Raw genomic sequence first — 22,884 nt, forward strand, 5'->3', positions numbered from 1 at the left:
TGCGGACTAACTGTTACAACACAGGGCAGAAATTGGTATGTGTTACATCTTTATTTTGACATATAGGAACAGTAATGGCTATTCAGCCCCTCAAACCTGTTCCGTCATTCAATTATATCATGAATGATCTGTACCTCAACTCCATTTACCTGCCTTTTCTCCATGCCCTTTACCGAGCAAAAATCTATCAATTTCAGTCTTGAAGATTTCAATTGGCTATCTACAGCTATTTCATAGAATCATAGAGCTGGATATTACCAGCCCCTAGGGACAGGCTGGGAGGCAGGAGCCGTATAAAATGGTGTGAAAAGGTGGGGGGTGAAGTGCCCATCGTCTTCCTGCCACCATGCCATCTTGCCAGCGGCAGGGAAGGTGGTGGATGGCCCTCCTGCCCAGAGGCCAATTGAGACACTTAAGTGCAGAGACCACCAAGTAAACCCTGGCAGCCTACCAGCGGGCTTGGGAGATTGGGGCCCCTCATATTCAGGCATTCTTTAGCCCATGGAGAGGCTCCTGCTGGCAATGGCTGCCCCCTGTGGCAAAAGCGCCATCTGCTCACCTCCCCACTCTTACCAGGCTCTGCCTGACTGGCGCCGGTGCCCCCAGACCCCACTTACTGGTTGTGAAGGTACTGTCCATCCATTGCATGCACTTCTTCCAGGTGAGGTCCCAGCAGTGGCCACCACTCATGGTGGCACTGCTGAGCTTCTGGCTCACCGATTAACTGACAATGCCTTGGGATGGGTGACTGCCAATTCACAGGATGTGGTCCTGCAAAAATCACCCCCACCCCCTTGCTTTCAGGTCCATTGCTGGGACCACTGTCATGATGACTAAATCCAGTCCATAGAATTACACAGTGCAGAAGTAGGCCTTTCGGCCCATCATGCCTGTGTTGTCTCTTTGGTAGAGCGATCCAATTGGGTCTACTCACCTGTTCTTTGCCCATTGACTTGTAATTTTTCCTGCAAGTACTTATCCAATTCTGCTTTGAAAGTTACTATTATATAGAATGCACAGTGCAGAAACAGGCCATTCAGCCCAACCGGTCTATGTCAGTATTTATGCTCCAGATGAGCCTCCTTCCACCCCTCTTCATCTAACCCTATCAGTATATCTTTCTATTCCTTTCTGTGTCATGTGTTTATCTAGGTTCCGCTTAAAAACATCAATGATATTCATCTTAACCACTCCTTGTTAGCTATTCCACATTAAAAGCACTCTTTGAACAAAGAGATTTCTCCTGAATTCCCTTTTGGATTTATTTATTTATATTCGTTCATGGGATGTGTGCATCACTGGCTAAGACAACATTTATTGCCATAGAACTATAGAAAAGTTATGGCACAGAAGAAGGCCATTCAGCTCATCGTGTCTGCACTGGCTGAAAAAACTAGCCGACCAATCTAAAATAAAAACAAGAAATGCTGGAACCACTCAGCAGGTCTGGCAGCATCTGTGGAAAGAGAAGCAGAGTTAATGTTTCGGGTCAGTGACCCTTCTTCGGAACTCAACCAATCTAACCGACCAATCTAATCCCACCTTCCAGCACCTGGTCCATAGCTTTGTAGGTTACAGCACTTCAGGTGTATGTCCAGGTACCTTTTAAATGAGTTGAGGGTTTCTGCCTCTACCACCGATCTAGGCAGTGAATTACAGACACCTACCACACTCTGGGTGAAAAAGCTTTTCCTCATGTCCCCTATAATCCTTCTACCAATCACCTTAAATCTGTATCCCCTGGTAACAGACCTCTCCGCCAGGGGAAACAGGTCCTTCCTGTCTACTCTATCCAGGCCCCTCATAATTTTGTACACCTCAATTAAGTCACCCCTCAGCCTCCTCTGTTCTAAGGAAAACAACCCGAGCCAATCCAATCTTTCCTCACAGCTGCAACTTTCAAGCCCTGGCAACATTCTTGTAAATCTCTTCTGTACTCTCTCCAGAGCAATTCCTGTAATGTGGTGACCAGAACTGTACGCAATACTCCAGCTGTGGCCTAACCAGATGATTGTTGGTCTGCAAACATTGTACCATTGTTTAAAAAGGGTGCGAGGGATGGGCCAAATAATTATCGGCTGGTCAGTCTGACCTCGGTGGTGGGTAAATTATTAGAATCAGTTCTGAGGAACAGGATAAACTGCCACTTAGGAAGGCATGGATTAATCAGGGATAGTCAGCACAGATTTATTAGGGGAAGGTCATGTCTTACTAACTTGATTGGATTTTTTGAGGAAGTAACAAGGAGGATTGATGAGGGTAGTGTAGTGGATGTGCTCTACACGGATTTTAGTAAGGCATTTGACAAGGTCTTGCATGACAGACTGGTCAGAAAAATGAAAGCCCATGAGATACAGGGAGATGTGGCAGGTTGGATCCAGAATTGGCTCAGTGACAGGAACAAAAGGTAGTAGTCGATGGATATTTTTGTGAATGGAAATCTGTTTCCAGTGGCGTTCCACAAGGCTCAGTGTTGGGTCCCTTGCTGTTTGTGGTATATATTAATGATTTGGACTTAAATGTGGGAGGCATGATTTGGAACTTTGCTGCTGACATAAAAATTGGCCGTGTAGTTGATAGTGAAGAGGATAACCGTAGATTCCAGAATGATATCAATGGTTTGGTTGAATGGGCGGAAAAGTGTCAAATGGAATTCAATCCAGAAAAATCTGAGGTAATGCATTTGGGGAGGGCAAATAAAGTGAGGCAATTCACAATAAACGGGAGGATATTGAGAGGGTTAGAAGAAGTGAGAGATCTTGGAGTGCATGTTCACAGGTCCCTGAATGTGGCAGGACAGGTACATAGAGTGGTGAAGGCGGCATATGGAATGCTTTCCTTTATTGGCCGAGGTAGAGAATTCAAAAGCAGGGATGGAATGCCGGAACTGTATAAAATGCTGGTTAGGCCACAGCTGGAGTATTGCGTACAGTTCTGATCACCAAATTACAGGAAGGACATCATTGCTCTGGAGACAGTACAGAGGAGATTTACAAGAATGTTGCCAGGGCTTGAAAGTTGCAGCTATGAGGAAAGATTGGATTGACTCGGGTTGTTGTCCTTTGAACAGAGGAGGCTGGGGGGTGACTTAATAGAGCTGTACAAAATTATGAGGGGCCTAGATAGAGTAGAGAGGAAGGACCTGTTTCCCCTAGTGGAGAGGTCAATTACCAGGGGGCACAAATTTCATCCAGAGGGTGATAGGTGTCTGTAATTCACTGCCAGGAATGGTGGTGGAGGCAGAAACCCTTAATTCTTTTAAAAGGTACCTGGACATGCACCTGAAGTGCTGTAACCTGCAAGGTTATGGACCAAGTGCTGGAAGGTTGAATTAGATTGGTCAGCTTGTTTTTTTGGCCAGCACAGGCACGTGGGGCTGAATACATAAGAAGATAAGAACTAGGAGTAGGTGTAGGCAATTCAGCCCCTCGAGCCTGCTCCGCCATTCAATACAATCGTGGCTGATCTCATCTCGGCCTCAACTCCACTTTCCTGCCTGTTCTCCATAACCCTTCAACCCTTTACTAATTAAAAATCTGTCTATCTGCTCCTTACATTTACTCAATGTCCCAGCATCCACCGCACTGTGGGGTAGTGAATTCCACAGACTCACGACCCTTTGAGAGAAGTAATTCCTCATCTCTGTTTTAAATCTGCTACCCCTTATCCTAAAACTATGACCCCTCATTCTAGAATGGCCTCCTTCTGTGCCGTACTTTTTCTATGGATCTTGGGCTCTAACCAGCATTTTATACAGTTCCTGTATTACATCCTGCTTTTGCATTTTTAATACTGACCCCTGGGGAACACCATTGTACACTTCCCTCCAATCTAAAAGTAACCATACACCAATACTCTCTGCTTTATGTCGCTTGGCCAATATCATATCAACACAGCCACTGCCCCTTTAATTTTGCTAAGAAACCTATTATGTTGTACTTTGTCAAACCATGTACACAAGATCAGCATTACACCCTCATCAACATTCTCTGTTACTTCACTAAACATGATTTGTCTTTAATAAATCTGTGCTATCTGTTACTAATTAGCCCATATTTATATAATCACCAATTAATTTTGTCCCGGATAATTGGGTCTGTATTTAACTCTGTGCAAGTGGGTGGTTTTGGGTTTTGAATGAGTTAAAATCTTGCCCATCATCTCCGAAAGTTTCCCATCGCCGATGTTAGGCTGACTGGCCTGTAATTGCCAGCTTTTTCCCTCTCTCCTTTTTTGAACTGTGATGTAACATTTGCAATCCTCTAGTCGTCTGGCCCCATCCCCCCAAAAATGGGAACACAGTGAGGCTTGTTTGGGGTGGGCATAGGTTGAGGGGCAGGGGGCAGGGCAACAGTTCCAGTTTTTAATTACCCTTTTTTGTGAAAAAGTTCTTCCTGAATTGGCCTAGCTCCAATTTTAAGAATTTGCCCCCTTGCTCTTGGATCCCCAACTAGTGAAAATAGTTTATATCTATCCTATCAAATCCATCCACCATTTCAAAGGCCTCGATTAGATCACTCCTCAATCTTCTAAACTGAAGGAAATACATGTAGAGTTTAAGCAACCTGTCCTCATAATTTAATCCTTTTAGCCCCGATATCCATTTGGTGAATCTGTACTATACCCCCCGCAAGGCTTCCTGAGTTTCAGTGGCCAAAACTGAATGTAGTGCTCCAGATGTGCAACTCAGGCATCAATTCCTCAAGTTTGTAGTCCAAATCCCAAATGTACCATTACCCATTTTGATTATTTTGTGCCAATGCACTAGCTTTTAGTGATTTGTGTACATGGACACCTAGGCTGAAGTTGGCGCCACACCCATTTTACAGGTGTGACTTGCACGTGCACATTACACACTGGAAGGGCTGAATTTTATCAGCTCTCTAGGAGTGGGCAGGGTGGTATGGGAGCCCAGAAAATAGTGAGGGAAGGTGGTTGGTAGAATGCCCATTGCCTTCCCAATGCCATTCAACTTTGTCGGCAGCGGGAAGACTGAGGACAGCCTTCCTGCCCAGATGCCAGTGTTTTTTTAGTCTTTCATGGGATGTGGCTGTCGCTGGCAAGGCCAGAATTTGTTGCCCATCCCTAATTGCCCTTGACAACTGAGTAGCTTGCTAGGCCATCTCAGAGGGCAGTTAAGAGTCAGCCACATTGCTGTGGGTCTGGAGTCACATCTGGCCAGACCAGGTAAGGACAGCAGATTTCCTTCCCTGAAGGATATTAGTGAACCAGATGGGTTTCTAAGACAATGGATGATAGTTTCATGGCACCATTACTGAGACTAGCTTTCAATTCTAGATTTTTAAAATTAATTAATTGAACTTATTAACTGATTGAATCTAAATTCCACCAGCTGCCATGGTGGGATTTGAACTTGTGTACCCAGGGCATTAGCTATGGGGCTTTGGAATAGCTACGCCACTACCTCCCCATTTAATGGCCACTTAAGGGCCTCTTCCTGCCGCCACTGGTATTTTATCAGTAACACCAGGCAGCCTCCCTATGGGACAGGGGTGGAGGGAGGACCCTCCTGTTTCGGAAATCTGTGCCCCACAGTGGCAAAGACTGCCCCTGCGCCAGTACCCTACCCTCCTTCCCTCAACAACCACTCTCCCCACCACCTCTCAGCAGGGCCTGCCTGACTGGCCCCGGCAAGACCACTCACACTTACCTGCAGTCTGAGGCTCCACTGCTGTTCCTGGTCCTGGGCCTCCTGTAGTACCAGCAGAGGCCACTTCTCCCAATGGCACTGCTGAGATTACTGAGCTGCCAGCCTTTGATTGGCCTGCAGCTCTTGGAGGTGTGATTCCTGTCCTTAAAGGGACAGGGACCCCGGTGTCTGGCAGTTAACTGCCTGAGTGCCATAAAATGAAGCCGGGGGTTCCCTAAATGGCTGAGGTGGAGATCGCTTTGCCTTTCTGCCCCTGTGTTGGGACCCCCACTACCTGCATAAAATCCAGCCCGAAGTGTGTGTGATTGCCTGTAAGAGTGATGTCCCTTTAAGATCTTAATATGCTAATGAGCTATGTGCCAGGCTGCAGTCATGTGACTGCATACTAGTTTCACTCTGTAACACCAAGAGGCAAGTTCTGTTCGTAGTTAGCTCTGTACTGTACATATGAGTTAGCTGTTTAATAAAGCTGTTTGAGATCTTCAACAACTGAACTCCATGCATCTCACATATTTTGCATCAGACAACATAGAAAGCTTCTCATTACAGTGTGCATCTCCCCCATCCCCCACCACATATAGGAGCTCAGGACCTGCACTTGAAACAGGCATTTCAACACTGAAGGAAGTCCTTTCAGCCCATCATATCCGTGCTGTTGCTAACACTGAAATTGAGCTATATACTTGAATCCCATTCTACTGCTTATTCCCTGCATGGTTTAATTTTTTCTGCTTCAAATGTTTGTCTAATTCCCTCTGAAAAGTCATGATTGACTCTTGTTTCAATAGTTACCTATAGTAATAAATTGTGTATCCTAATACTTCCTTGCACAAAATTTTACCAACTTACACTTCTAGTAGACTCGCCAATCAGTGGAAATAATTTTTCATTATTTACCCTCGAAATCATTTGTAATTTTGAACATTTGTATTAGATTCCTTCTTAATCCTTCTGTGCCAGTCAATGAAGACTGAATTTTTTTCAAATCTCTCATCATAATTATCTTTTCTGATCCCTGGTATTATCCTAATCATCTCAGGAAATGGTTTACCAAGGTCTCTCTGAAAGTAGCTGTACCAGTAACGACAAATATAAGCTGATGCGCAATAGGGTCAGCAACTTTGGTTCGGTATATTGCTGGAGGTTTCATCGCATAACTTTGCACCTCCAATTACCTTGCCCACTCAGAATAAACAAAACACACTTTTTATAATGCCCCTATGACTTTTCTCCGAAGTTGCTTGCAACAGTGTCAACAGGAGAGTAATCTTTAATTTCTGGAGACTTTAGGACAATCCTGGGGGGTTGGCAACCCTAATGTGCCAGTCACCATTTTTCCTGGCTTCAGGCCTACAAGGCAGCTTTCACACTGCTGGTCTACACAGATCTTTCTCTGACTTCACTTGGGAGGTCTGCCGACAGACAACGAAAATCACATGTGCAACTTTCAAAACATGGCTTTAACATTGCATTGAATAAAACAACAACAACTTATATTTACATAATGGCTTTAACATTATAAAACATCCCAAGGCGCTTCACAGGAGCGTTATAAAACAAAATATGACACCAAGCCCCATAAGGAGATATTAGATCAGATGATCAGAAACTTGGTCAAAGGGGTAGGTTTTAAGGAGTGTCTTAAAGGAGGAAAGGAAGGTAAGCAGTTGGAGACTTTGGGAGCGTTGGGGGTGGGGGGTGCGAAATTCCAGAGCTTAGGGCTTAGGTAACTGAAAGCATGGCCACCGTGGAGCAATTAAAACCGGGGATGCTCAAGAGGCCAGAATTAGATGAGCGCAGCTATCTCATAGGGTTGTGGGTCTGGAGGAGATTACAGAGATAGGGAGGGGTGAGGCTATGGAGGGATTTGAAAACAAGGATGAGAATTTTAAGATCAAGATGTTGCTTGACTGGGAGCCAATGTCGTTCAGTGAGCACAAGGGTGATAGGTGAACAGGACTTGGTGTAAGTTAAGACATAGGCAGTAGAGTTTTGGATGACCAGTTTACCCAGGATAGAATGTGAAAGGCCAGCCAGGAGTGTGTTGGAATTATCAAGTCTAGATGTAATGAAGGCGTGAATGAGGGTTTCAGCAGCAGATGAGCTGAGACAGGGAAAAGTCAGGTGATGTTATGGAGGTGGAATTAGGCAGTCTTAGTGATGATGTGAATATGTGTTTGGAATCTCATCTCGGGGTCAAATATGACACCAAGGTCATGAACATACAGCACAGAAACAGCCCATTTGGGCCTAACAGTCCATGTCAACATTTATGCTTCCACTTGTGCATTTTTGACAATGTTGCCACTATAACTATGGAGTCTGTTTTGGAACTCACTCAGATAGATTCCACTGAAGCAAATTGAAGCAATTCTGAAATGTAGTGTAACATCAGATTTTTCAGCAACCTTCGCCGAGGCACAACACGCTGAAATTTCTTGCAATAATGCACTTTTAAAATGCCAACCTAAATGCCTGTTGCAATCATTCTTTGGCCCCTATTAATACACAGAGAAAGGATTATGATAAATCTTAATGAGAATCACTATCTTCCATTTCCTTGTCCCATAGATTATTGTTCAGATTTACAAATTAGTTTAATAGATGTTGGTGATCAACTTTTAACAAAGTTTAACTAATCTGATGTGAAGTTTATTTGTAATACTGAAAAAAAACAAGTATATTTCCTGATGATAATGGAAGTACAGCTAATAAGGCTTTCTGGGCAGGTTCCGATTCATGCTTACAGAGCTACAATGAACAGCGGGTAGTCTGACTGAGTGAGAGATGGGGGTGGTGCTGTTTCACCTTCTATACTGGTACATTGACATCCTTTGTTCATAGCACAATGAAAAAGACACACGTGACATTAATATAAAATTATCGTGAAGCTTTCTGGATGAAGTGCAATTACAGAGCCGGGTTTCAACATTTACCTGCGGTAGGCTGGGATCTGGAGCTTCTAATGTCATTATGTCAAGTCTCTGTAGACTGTGCTGCATGTAGTGGCAGTGACTTTCTGAGCTGCACTGCTTTGTGATTTCCAGCCCATCCAAATAATCAAATTTTACCCGAGCCAAATCCAGAAAGGCTGCACAATAATGTCATGGCAGGTTGTAAATCAAAACTCTTGTTGATAAAATCGTCAAGGAGGTAAGGGTTGTACTGAAGAAATGTGTGACCTTATAGGAAATGAAATTGTTACAAATGCATTGGGACAAATTAAAAAGTTGGTGGTAATTACTACATCAAAGGTGACTCATAATGTGTTCCACTGTGTCTCTGCCATGTTCCAAATGCCATGAAAAGGATGACACAGATGAACAAGTCTGACAAATGTTACACTTAGTGAACAGTTGTGTCTCATGTGGAACTGTTAGAATTGTTAACAGTTAGATAATTAGGATACAATCCATTCCCTTTTAGTGCTGTGGTAAATGATCGCAGTCTGACAATGGTCAGGGTACTACAAATAACCTCAGCTCTGTTAAACGAGGGAGTGGATGCAGAAATCAGCATTGTTCCCACTCTTCATTGCTTTCCAGTGATCCAGCTGAAGCATACTTGTGTGTAAACATATTTCTGTACTCACTGTGTTCGCAAGAAAGTAAACATAACTAATATTTTCTGTTTGATTAAAGTCTTCTAAAAGAACATTCATAATTTTGCTGGAAATCTTCCTCTCTACTCTCCACGAACACAATGTTGGACTCAGCTGTGATGTCCTCGATGTTCAAACAAACAGCCTGTTGACATTCACTACGTACTCTTACATGTGGTTCATAACCACTTGGGTCAAGTACTGGAGTTTGTGTCAATGGAAGTGTGCCCCAGCAGAAGGTAGAACCAGGGAAATAAGTTGCTCCTTAATCAATTGGCCTTCTTGCAGCATTTCTGTGATAATCAGTAACAGTGCAGTCAAAACTCACATCACTGCTACTAATAAATCAAGGCTCAATGTACATTTCAATTTGACTATGCAATAACCCGGTGCAGGAACAGCTTGTGCTGGGTACAATCAGATATGCAAAGATCTTATTACAAGGAAGTACTGCACCATGATATATTCCTATCACCTCTGTGTTCAAACACTGTTTTTAAATTTTGATTGGATCTGGATGTGGACAACATTAAAGGTGACAGTTCCTCAGAAGGATCCTGTTCAAATGGGGATCAATCAGGCTTGTCACACTTCATCTTAGTGGCATTTGTCCTGGACCGCTTCAGTCTTCTGTCATGAAGTTGGCAATTGCTCCATGGGATTTCTGTACTCTACAACCAAATTGAACTTTATGCAGATATGGAAATAACAAAGAAAGCTAGTTACTTACAATAAATTAAGAGAGAATAACCAATAGGGTTTGGCAGTGAAAGCTGCTGAAATGCCGAGAGTGTGTGTGTGTCTGTGTGCACGTGCACATGTGTGTGTGTGCGCGTGTCTGCCTGCAACTGCACTCAGCTTTGTCTCTTGGATGATATGTTTGCTGAGGGACAGTGACTAGCTACATTCTGTGAAGATATACCTTCGCTCTTCTATTCTTTTCCCAATTCAACAATTCAAGGGTTTAGTTTTTATAATTTTAAAAACAAAATTATTGATAACAACAAATAATGTAGCTAGAGACATGCACCTCATCATATCATAGAATCATACAATTAGACCACACAGAAGAAGGCCATTTGGCCTACTGTGCCTGTGCTGGCTCTTTGAAAGAGCTAATCAATTAGTCCCAATCTCCTGCTCTTTCCCCATAGCTCTACAGTTTTTTCCACTTCAAGTATTTATCCAATTTCAACTTGAAAGTTATTATTGAATCTGCTTTCAACACCCTTTCAGGCGGTGCATTTTAGATCATTACAACTCGCTGTGTACATTTTTTTCTTTTTCTCATGTTGTCTCTGTTTCTTTTGCCAATTATCTTAATTCTGTGCCCTCTGTTTACCAACTCTTCTGCCATAGAAACCATTTCTCCTTATTTACACTATCAAAATCCTACATGGTTTTGAACACCTCTATTAGATTACCCCTTAACCTTCTCTTCTATAAGGAGAACAATCCCGGTTTCTCTAGGCCCTCACCTAACTAAAGTCTTTCATCCCTGGTACCATTCTAGTAAATCTCTGGTCCTTTAAATTGAGTGTTGTTGGGAATATAATTTTAAACTTATCCAAAAGAAAATAATAATTCCCAATGTACAAATCACTGAGTAATAAGAATCCCATGCAAATATCTGCCTGATTCTTGATGAGACATACATAGCTGGGTGTGTTTGGGAATACAGAGCTGCAAATAGTTTCTTACAGGGCGGTACAGGACTAAGTGATCAGTGTACCTTAACATTTCTGTTGCATAAATTTGTTTCCATTAAATTCGCTAATACCAGGCCTGACCTGAAATAAAACAGATTTGATGAAACGTCATTGGCTTGAAATGTTAACTTGGTTTCTCTTTCCAAAGATGCTGCCAGAATAGCTGAGTGTTTCCAGCATTTTCTGTTTTCATTTGAAATAAAATAGCTACTGTTTGATCAGACTGCAGTTCTGGAATACCATGCGAGTTCTTCATTTGACAAGGTTTTGACACAGTAAACTAGCCTGCTTGCTTACTTTTTGCTAGCCTTTTCAGTTCCCTGTACTCACCAGCTACGAAAATATAAGCATACGAATTAGGAGCAGGTGTAGGCCACTCGGCCCTTTGAGACTGCTCTGCCATTCAACAAGATCATGGCTGATGTGATTGTAGCCTCAATTCTACATTCCCGTCTACCCCTGATTACCTTTCACCGCTTGCTTATCAAGAATCTATCTACCTCTGCCTTAAAATTTTCAAAGACTCTACTTCCACGGCCTTTTGAGGTAGAATCATAGAATCATAGAAAGTTTACAGCACAGAAAGAGGCCACTTGGCTCCAAAGACTCACGACCCTCTGAGAGAAAAAAAATTCTCCTTATTTCTGTCTTAAATGGGTGACCCCTTATTTTTAAACAGTGACCGCTAGTTCTAGATTCTCCCACAAAGGGAAACATCCTTTCCACATCCACCCTGTCAAGACCCCTCAGGATCTTATATGTTTCAATCAAGTCGCCTTTTACTCTTCTGAATTCCAGCGGATACAAGCCTAGCCTGTCCAACCTTTCTTCAGAAAACAGCCCACCCATTCCAGATATTAGTCTAGTAAACCTTCTCTGTACTGCTTCCAACACATTTACATCCTTCCTTAAATAAGGAGACCAGTATTGTACACAGTATTCCAGATGTGGTCTCACCAATGCCCTGTATAACTGAAGCATAACCTCTCTACTTTTGTATTCAATTCCCTCGCAATAAACGATAATATTCTATTAGCTTTCCTAATTACATTTTTGCTACTTCTAATTTGGCCCCTTAAGGTTTATATCTTATATCTGTAAATGTGAGGTGAATGCAGAGAGGGTTGGACTATGCCTTGAACTATTATGCCGCGTGTAACTAGGAAGTCAATGTTTAATATTCAGCCAAATGATACCAATCTGAGAATATTAAGAAGAAATTGATAATCAATAATTTGTCACTATAAAGTAATAACCTCATTGATGGGTTTGGGTGACTTTGTCAGCTGTGAAATAAATCCTTGAGTGGTTTATAGTTGTCATTTGAATCCTGAAGCTTTAGTTTGATTTAATTTGTGTGCATATTTTGCTGACAGCGACAGTCGTGGTGAATGCCAGCTGGCAGTCAGCTCCATTCAGACTTGGTACGTGATGTGAAATTAATAATAGTACCATATGAAAAAAAAGCATGTCTCTATGAAATTCATTTGTCTACTTTCTTAATAGAGACACTAACTTATTTAAAATAAACTAGTTAACACCTCTGTTAAAATGGTAGACCTATGAATTGCACATGAATGCATTTATACCCAAAGAGCCTAATCTCAAGCCAATGTTCACGAAATGATCTTGGTGTAATTATTGCAAATTTATTGAATGCTAGTCCACAGTTGAAATGACATGTTCAGTATCCACATTATAATAGATTAAAGTTCTCTACTGTAGTTTGCTACTGTCTTGACATGAGGTAAAAACAATTACGGGGGTTAAATTCCTCTCTATGGAACCATGGAAGTCTGGTAATTTTAGAAATATGTTGCTATGAGTATTAAACAAGGAAAATTATATAATGCTCATAACCAAAAGAAGTTCAGCATGGAAACAAAGCATCTGTTTTATAGGGCTCTTTACCTTCTGCTGTACAATACCAAAGAGAGTGGAAGATGTGCCTAAGGAATTTAAGATTTGTCCATCAAGGCATGCTACTGATTTGATAAGTCGATGAAGTGAATGGATGAGCTTTTAGAATTTGTCACTTTTTGCGGTATCTCTTGCAAATGATATAATGCCTCCACTTATTTTCTGACATTGCATAATATGGTTTATCACCAACTGAAGCACTATCTGGGGGTGGAGTTGGCGGGGGGCAGGATTGGTCCAACGCTGTTTCAAGCTCAGATACACAATAGGAGGTAGGATTCAGGAGACCGTGACCTCATTATTAACAGTCTGATGACAGGCATCTGCCTACCCTTCTCACAAAGTACATTGAAGCCTTTACTACTGTCACTAAATTTCTGCAGCAAGAACCACTAGTTGTGTGCCTGCATTTGCACCAAATAAACACACTGTTGGGAGATCGGCTAACATGTTTTTTGACAGTTCAATCCATCAAGCTAGTTACATAGGAGTCCAAAAATATTAATTTAGAAGAGAGCGGTAACCATCTGCTTGATGATGAACTGTTCAAGAGGTTGAAAACAAGAGCAATGCCGAAGTAGCTGGGATGATGGAAATATATCCGGGAGAGAGAATCAATGCTTTCTTCTCTCTGCTGCTTGGCAGTTTTACATGGGAATTGATGTGAGTTAAAATGAAGTTTTCTCTCTGCGATGACTGTCTAAAGATAGCTTCATCTGTCAACTTTGAAAACACGGGATGGCACATCTATCTGCTGTGGAACCATCTGCCAAGGCTTTTCATTTTCTCAAGGCATTTATGAATCAATCTGAGGCTTAGATTTGTAGAGCATAAACTATTCAACGGCCACAAACAAATATAATTGAAAAAAGCTCCAGAATAAGCAGAAAAAGACAATGATGAAAGGAATGGATATATTTTTGCAGGCAATCTTTTGGAGGTATAGTACTGAAGGGATCTACAAAATAAAAGGCTCCCGAGGCAAACTTCAATTCAAGTGCTTGTTGCAGCACCCCCAAATCACCACTGACATGAAATTAATCCCTTGCGGAGCGCAGTTACACACTGATATGAGTCAAGAGAGTGCAATTTGGCATAGTTTATCCTATCAAGCTCACAACTGGTAGACATAAAAAGAACTGGCAAATGGTGAGCGATGCTGAGTCCCATGCATGGCAGAGTATTAAACTTCACAGGAAGCTGTAGAGTTGAAGAGGGAAAACTGTAACAAATGGATGAGACCTTTCAATTGAGGATTCAATTAGTAGGTGAACAGTGTCTGATTCATCGACTGTTATTACCTACTTCAACCAACAATAGGAAAATGGCAATGAAAGACTGTTTAACCACAATTAAAAATTAAGAAACTATAATCATTTCAAACAAATGTCAAGCAAACTGCTTACCTTTATAAAAAAGTGGCACATCAAAAACAGTCTGCCCCAATTTGTCATTTTCCAGCACCACTGCTTTGAGTTCAGTTGGAATTATGTCTGTGATCCTAATAACATCTCCTGTAGAAAAGGAGTATTTGTACAAGGATCCTATACAAAACAAATCAAGGAAAAATAAGCAATAGTCAAATAAATTCTAGACAGATTTATGAAACAAATAACATATTCATTTCTCCATTCAAACTGTGCAACAATTTTTCATCAATCTTCTGGCCTCCTTTCCTGATGGCACTGAATCTGGCTGAGGTGCAGTTCACAGGCATCAGGAGCTCTCCTAACTCAAATGGAAATTCTTCACGTGTAGGGAAAATGAGTGTTGCCAAGTGATTCCATTCTCATCTGATGGCCATGTCAGCTCATTTTCTGCATGAGTCACTGCATCATAGAATCTTACAGTGCAGAAGGAGGCCATTCGGCCCGTTGTGCCTGTGTCAGCTCTTTGAAAGAGCTATCCAATTAGTCTCACTCTCCTGCTCTTCCACAACAGGCATGAAATTGTCTCCCTTTCATGTATTTATCCAATTCCCTTCTGAAAGTTCTTACTGAATCTGCTTCCACCACCCTTTTGGGCAGCATATTCCAGATCATAACAACTCACTGTGTAAAAAAAATGCTCTTCATCTCACCTCTGGCTCTTTTGCCAATTACCTTAAATCTGTGTCCTCGGATTACACCTTTGTTGTCAATGGAAACTGCTTGTCCTTATGTACTCTATCAAACTCTTCATCAAGAGTACAAATCTTGACTGGTATTAATTTCCCCAGCCCATGTGTGTTGACATCTATTATAACACATTCAATTGCCATACTGGCTAAGATCAGCTAACTTACTAGTGACTGGGGATTGAATATGGCACCTGTGGTTTGTAGAGTTCAGGCATAAAAGCATCTCATTTCACCTTTATCTATCATTTTGTGCAATGCATTCGGGTTGTCGGTGCCATGAGTTGCCCACATTAACATTAACTTTAAGGGCATTTAAGTGGTCATTGGATCGACATATGGATGAAAATGGAATAGTGTAGGTCAGATGGTTTCACAGGTCGACGCAACATCGAGGGCCGAAGGGCCTGTACTGCGCTGTAATGTTCTAAAAAAAAAACAATAGCATCCATTCTAACTTTGTCATTTGTCAAAGATTGCCATTTTGGGAAATCAAAACAAAAATCTAATTGTGAAGAATTGTGACCAAACTTCTCAATGAAAGTCCAAAATGTACTTGTGACAGTTTCATGTACAGAGGCAGACCAGTGCAAAATAACACTAAATTGATGATGTAATTGTAGGGTGACATTCTTTTAATGTACTGTCATGCTAGACCCCCACCGGCCAAGAATGAGGCGAATTAATTTTGTCATATGAACATTGATTTTAAACTGTTGCTGGAGTGAGGAAATGACTTGTTAAACAGATCAGCCCTGGCTGGAAAAAAAAATTTGCATACTAACAGACAAAAGGACCATTCCCTGACATATTCAACCTACAATGGATTTTGATCACTAGACAGTGAAGGTGTAAAGAAGGGCATTCTAGAGACTGCTAAAGTAATACAATCCACAAAAGCTAGGACTGGTTAGACCAGCTGATCACATGATTAACTGGTTGGTCCAAGGTTTTTTGAACTATCCACAGAGTTTTTGAACTCAAAACTGTTTGCTCCTGGACTGAGAACTCTACCCCTGTCTGCTCCCATCTCTTTCTCACAAGTCTCTGAACCCACTGAGGACACATGAACTTCAAGAGAGAAAAGTCTCCTACATCGAAAAAGGTTTAAGAAGAATACTGGGCCCCAACGAAAAGCAAGACCTACCTAAAATCAAGGACTTTACAGGGAGCTCGAAGAACAGTAACCAAAACCATCTTCTGATATTGCCTCAAACCTTTTCCACTTTATTGCTTCTGCTCTTTTCTGTGTCTATCTGCATGTGTGTATTGCGTATGCATGTTAGCGTGGGCGCGACGCGTATCTGTAAGCATTAACCGAATTAGAGTTTAAATTTAATAAAGTTCAACCTTTTTTCTTTAAACCTAAGAAAACCTGTTTGGCTAGTTTCTTTGCGTTATAATTGGAAGTTAGTGAACAAGGATTCACTAAGGGGGAGCTGACAAAAAGATATTACAATTAAACCCTGTTACGGTAAGACCAGGTGAAGGCTGAGAGGGACCCAATACCCCTTACTCACCGGGTTATAACGGTACTTTCCAACATAAGATGAGAATTTATGTGATTAATGATATTATGAGCTTGGGAAGGTGGAGCTGTGGCCCTTACTATGCTTGGTGAGGGAGAAAAGGGGGTTGGATATGTAAAGCACAATTTGGAAAGCTCTGGAGAGTGTACGAGAGCACGCAAAGTGTTAGTTGCTATCTTGTATCCTTGTTTCCAGGTATTATGAAATACACTTTGTTTTGTATACACACAACTGGAACAATATCTGGAAGAAGTTGAAGATGGGTAGGGTTTACAGAACTTCCTCTTCAGAGTCTAGGTGTAAGAACTTCAGGGCCGAACCATTCATTGCAAGTTCAGGCATGGGACATCACAGTATGAATATTTAATGTGGTTTTAAAAAAGTCAATTTCTCCACTGTTTGGGAGGTGTTAGCTTTCATATCGCTCAGTAATATTTGAGCTACAGTAACTTCAAGGTGGTGTGTCTGATTTTGGCGTGAAGATGTTTTGTTTGGGAAACTTGTAAATATGCAGAATAGTCACTCCATGTTTGTGAATTTCTGCTCTGAATGGCAATACTGTCCAATCTATATAGCTATTTTATAAGATGCATTTCAAAATTCACTAGCTCTGAAGTGCTTTGGGACATCTTGAGGATGTGAAAATATGCTATGCAAATGGAAGTTCTCGCTTCAGACTTCCTGTTCACAATCTCATTTATTCCCGTGTGTAATACCATTACTGGTTCAATGCCACACTGCCCATTAGATCATGTCCTTATTTCCATAGCCATTACACTTCACAATGCTATTCACATTATCAGTTCCGTGTACACTTATCTGACTCTTTAGCTTCCTGGTATGGTTGCAGTGAAATTGGTTTTCAAAGGGAGCAGGAAACTGGCTCATAGTGAATTGCCAGATTGGAAAAGAAAATTGGGGTCAGTGAAAAATGGCTGTTAGTTTGTCAGGAGCCTGTTTGACGATACTGGCCAATTACACCACTTATTTGGCATTAAGTTCTAAGGTAACATTTCCACTCTAAACTCTTTATATATACAATAAATATGAATACAGCTGCCTTGTTTAACTCATGCTTCTCGAATTCCTTCAGAGTTTTATCGCACAATAGAGACCCTAGAGCTGTGAGCTTCCACTCTGTCATTAAGTCAGCAGAAGTGTGCCCTAACACGGGCTGATTTTGCTTGTGGAAGAGGGTCATGTATATAATCTTGGTGGTGAGTCTGCTTTTGGAGGGTTTGGGGTGGGTGTGGAGATTGGCTGGGGCAAGCCTTCAGGGCATGTGGTAGGAACCCCAAGTCCTGGTTGAAGATGAAAAAATTATTGAAAAAGCACCCAAAAATATGACATGTAATTGATCAACCTGCCATTTAAATGTTAAAGGGCTGTCTGTCACCAGTAACAACAATGACTAGTAACCCAGAGACACAGAGTATTGCTCTGGGGACCTAGGTTCGAATCCCACCACAGCAGAAGGTGGAATTTGAATTCAATTAATAAATCTGCAATTAAAAGCTAGTCTAATGATGGCCATGAAACCATTGTCGATTGTTGTAAAACCCATCTGGTTCACTAATGTCCTTTAAGAAAGGAAATCTGCTGTCCTTACCTGGTCTGGCCTACATGTGACTCCAGACCCACAGCAATGTGGTTGACTCTTAAATGCCCTCTGAAATGGCCTAGCAAGCCACTCAGTTGTATCTAATCGCTACAAAGTCAATAAGGAATGAAACCGGACGGACCACCCGGCATCGACCTTGGCACCGGAAACAACAACGGCAAACCCAGCCTTGTCGACCCTGCAAAGTCCTCCTTACTAACATCTGGGGGCTTGTGCCAAAGTTGGGAGAACTTTACCATGGACCAATTAAGCAAAAGCCTGACATAGTCATACTCACCGAATCATACCTTATAATGTCCCAAACACCACCACTACCATCCTCGGGTATGTCCTGTCTCACCGGCAGGACAGACCCAGCAGAGGTGGTGACACAGTGGTATACAATTGGGAGGGAGTTGCCCTGGGAGTCCACAATATTAATTCCAGACCCCATGAAGTCTCATGGCATCAGGTCAAACATGGGAAACGAAACTTCCTGCTGATTACCACCGACTGCCCCATCTCAACTGATGAATCACTACTCCTCCATGTTGAACACCACTTGGAGGAAACACTGAGGGTGGCAAGAGCACAGAATGTACTCTGGGTGGGGGACTTCAAGTCCATCACCAAGAGTGGCTCAGTAGCACCATTACTGGCTGAGTCCTAAAGGACATAGCTGCTCAACTGGGTCTGCGGCAGGTGGTGAGGGAACCAACAAGAGGGAAAAATATACAAATAAACAAAAGATATGGCTGAAGCATTTGCAAGTGCCGGGTTAATGATCCATCTCAGCCTCCTCCTGAAGTTCCCAGCATCACAGATGCCAGACTTTAGCCAATTCGATTCACTCCGCACGATATCAAGAAATGACTGAAGGCACTGGATACTGCAAAAGCTATGGGCCCTGACAACATTCGGCAATTGTACTGAAGACCTGTGCTTCAGAACTTGCTGTGCCACAAGCCAAGCTGTTCCAGTACAGCGACAACACTGGCATCTACCAGGCAATGTGAAAAATTGCCCAGGTATGTCCTGTACACAAAAAGCAGGACAAGCCCAACCTGGCCAATTACCGTCCCATCAGTCTACTCTCAATCATCAGTAAAGTTATGGAAGGTGTCGTCGACAGTGCTATCAAGTGGCACTTGCTTAGCAACAACCTTCTCAGTGACGCTCAGTTTGGGTTCCGCCAGGGCCACTCAGCTCCTGACCTCATTCCAGCCTTGGCTCAAACATGGACAAAAGAGCTGAACTCAAGAAGTGAGGTGAGACAGACTGCCATTGACATCAAGGCAGCATTTACATGAGTATGGCATCAAGGAGCCCTAGCAAAACTGAGGTCAATGGGAATCAGAGTGAAAACTCTCCGCTGGCTGGAGTCATACCTAGCGCAAAGGGAGATGGTTGTGGTTGTTGGAGGTCAATCATCTGAGCCCCAGGTCATCACTGCAGGAGTTCCTCAGGGTAGTGTCCTAGGCCCACCCATCTTCAGAAGCTTCATCAATGACCTTGCTTCAATCATAAGGTCAGAAGTGGAGATGTTTGCTGATGATTACGCAATGTTCAGCACCATTCGTGACTCCTCAGATACTGAAGCAGTCCGTGTAGAAATGCAGCAAGACCTGGACAATATCCAGGCTTGGGCTGATAAGTGGCAAGTAACATTCACGCCACACAAGTGCCAGGCAATGACCATCTCCAACAAAAGAGGATCTAACCATCTCCCCTTGACATTCAATAACATTACCATTGCTGAATCCTCCACTATCAACATCCTAGGGGTTACCATTGACCAGAAACTGAACTGGAGTAGCCATATAAATACTGTGGCTACAAGAGCAGGTCAGAGGCTAGGAATTCTGTAGCGAGTAGCTCACCTCCTGACTCCCCAAAGCCTGTCCACCAACTACAAGGCACAAGTCAGGAGTGTGATGGAATACTCTCCACTTGCCTGGATGAGTGTATCTCCAACAACACTCAAGAAGCTCGACACCATCCAGGACAAAGCAGCCCACTTGATTGCCAGCCAATCCACAAACATTCACTCCCTCCACCACTGACGTACAGTGGCAGCAGTGTGTACCATCTACAAGATGCACTGCAGCAACGCACCAAGGCTCCTGAGACATCACCTTCCAAACCCGCGACCTCTACCAACTAGAAGGACAAGGGCAGCAAATGCATGGGAACACCACCACCTGCAAGTTCCCCTCCAAGTCACACACCATCCTGACTTGGGACTATATTGCCGTTCCTTCACTGTCGCTGGGTCAAAATCCTGGAACTCCCTTCCTAACAGCAGTGTTGGTGTACCTACCTCACATGGACTGCAGCAGATCAAGAAGGCAGCTCACCGCCACCTTCTCAAGGGCATTTAAGGATGGGCAATAAATGCTGACCTAGCCAGCAACGTCCACATCCCATGAGCGAATAAAAAAAATGAACAGCAGGTATGAATAGGTGTCCTTTGTACCTCAGTGCAGCTCTGGTGCAAATGAAGGGAAAATGTTTGATTATCTTACTTTTATCGGAATCGACTCACACAGTCCTAATTCTGCTAGTCTGATAGAGTAATCCATGAGGAACAGTAGCATCCCTTTGTGATCTGAACCAAATTCGCATATTTTGCAAATGTACTTCTTCAATCTCCCTGACTGTGGTCTTAACTAACTGTAGATGAGGCGATGTGCTGTTTTAATCATTAATCTACTTTAATGCACTGTGCAGGTGAAGATCATTATGATCAGATTCACTAATTTCAATAGGTAAACCCTATCCATGTAATTATATAAAAACAATGAACACAATACACTTCCCAACTTTAGTATGTTGTTCTCTGTAACATAAAAAGATTAGCTCTTCTCCATTCTGCCCTACAGCCAATGGAAGACCATTCTCTCCCCGCAGTCACCTGTATTTTCCATTTGCTACCTGGCTGTTCTTACAGCTCTCCCTGCTTCTTTTCAAAAGTTTGGCTCCAGTGCAAAGTGCTTCCCCTCACTGATAGAATGTATCAGTGCAGCTACTATCAATATGATTTTATAGACCATTGGATAATAAATAGGAAAAGAATAATAAATACATTTTCTTCTGTGAAATTTTCACTACTAATAGGGTGATAGTGAGTGAATAATTAAAACAGCACTGTTGTAGAAATTATATTTTACCACAATCATGTTCCAAAATTAGGTTAGTACAAGGTAACTAGCTGCAGACTGTGTTAGAATCTGCTACCTGGAAGATCCTTCATATATTAGTACCTGGAATGGAAAGTGACTTTGAGAGTCTCCATCTGTGAAGGTAACAAAATCTACACTGCCATCTTTGTGCTGAGTTGCAGCTACTAGAACTCAAACACCTCAACATGTTCAAGACTACAAAAACCCAGGCCTGCACCTTTAAAAATACTTTTTTTCTAAGAAAATTCAACAGGTTTATTGCAAACCACAAACACATACCTCACTTTGGATGTTAAACTACATCCTACTCTTTTCTCTCTGTCTATCTATTCTTGTGAATGTGTGTGTGGGTGAACGTGTGTGTGGGTGAGGTTGAGACCATTTTGGAAATTGTGTAAAAATAAACGTTATCTTTTCTTAACCTACGAGAAAACCTCTGTTTGTTTTTTTGATCCGAATGATACTTAGGGGCTAACGCACCATTTTGAACAAAATACAACAGCGGTCATTTGGGAGGTGAACAGTGGGAACCACCCATATCCGTTTCCACCTGTCCGTAACAATAGAATCATAGAGTCATTTACAGTAGAGAAGGAAGCTATTCAGCCCATTGTGTCCATGCTGGCTCACCGCGGAGCAATGCATTCAGTCCCACTCATCCACTTGATCCCAGTAGCCCTGGACAGGATGAGAATTTTAAAATTGAGTGACTACCAGACCAGAAGCTAAATAGGCCAGCGAGCATAGAGGTGATGGATGAACTGGGATTTGGTGCAAGTTAAGCTATGGGCAACAAAGTTTAGATGAGCTCAAGTTTATATAATTTTTTTCTGTTCATGGAATGTGGGCGTTGCTGTCAAGGCCAACTTTTTTTTCCCATCCCTAATTGCTCTTGAGAAGGTGGTGGTGAGCAGCCTTCTCGAACCGTTGCAGCCCATCTAGTGTAGGTACGCACACAATGCTGTTGGAAGGGAGTTCCAGGTTTATAACCCAGTGACAATGAGGGAATAGCGATACGGTTCCAAGTCAGGGTGCTGTATGGTTTGGAGGGGATCTTGCAGGTGGTGGTGTCCCTATGCGTCTGCTGCCCTTCTACTTCTAGATGGTAGAGGTCACAGGTTGGGAATCTGCTGTTGAAGGAAAGTTGCAGCAGTGCATCTTGTAGATGGTACACACTGCTGCCACTGTGTACCGGTGGTGGAAGCAGCGAATGTTAAAGGTGGTGGATGGGGTGCCGATCAACTGGGTTGCTTTGTCCTGGATGGTGTCGAGCTTCTTGAGTGTTGTTGGAGCTGCACCCATCCAGGTAAGTGGAGAGTATTCCATCACACTCCTAACTTGTGCTTTTAGTTGGTGGGCAGGCTTTGGAGAGTCAGTAGGTGAGTTACTTGTCGCAGAATTCCCAGCCTCTGACCTGCTCTTGTAGCCACGGTATTTAAGGTGGATGATGGGAGGCTGACCAGGAGAGCATTAAAATAGTCAAGCCCAGAAGTAACAAAGGCCGGGCTGAGAGTTTCAGCAGCAGATGAGGTGAGGCATGGGTGGAGTCAGGTGAT

General features: G+C 42.6%; 1 protein-coding gene across 1 annotated transcript in view; it reads right to left on the minus strand.

Moving 5' to 3' along the window:
- LOC137369793 (protein THEMIS3-like) overlaps window positions 1–22,884 on the minus strand; it is a 63,343-nt gene that overhangs the window by 38,812 nt on the left and 1,647 nt on the right. Inside the window, exon 2 of the mRNA XM_068031273.1 lies at window positions 14,308–14,445. Coding sequence (XP_067887374.1) covers window positions 14,308–14,445 — 138 coding nt within the window. The remainder of the gene's footprint in view (window positions 1–14,307; window positions 14,446–22,884) is intronic.

The sequence above is a fragment of the Heterodontus francisci genome, chromosome 5 (assembly GCF_036365525.1).
Source record: "Heterodontus francisci isolate sHetFra1 chromosome 5, sHetFra1.hap1, whole genome shotgun sequence".
Taxonomy (NCBI): Eukaryota; Metazoa; Chordata; class Chondrichthyes; order Heterodontiformes; family Heterodontidae; genus Heterodontus; species Heterodontus francisci.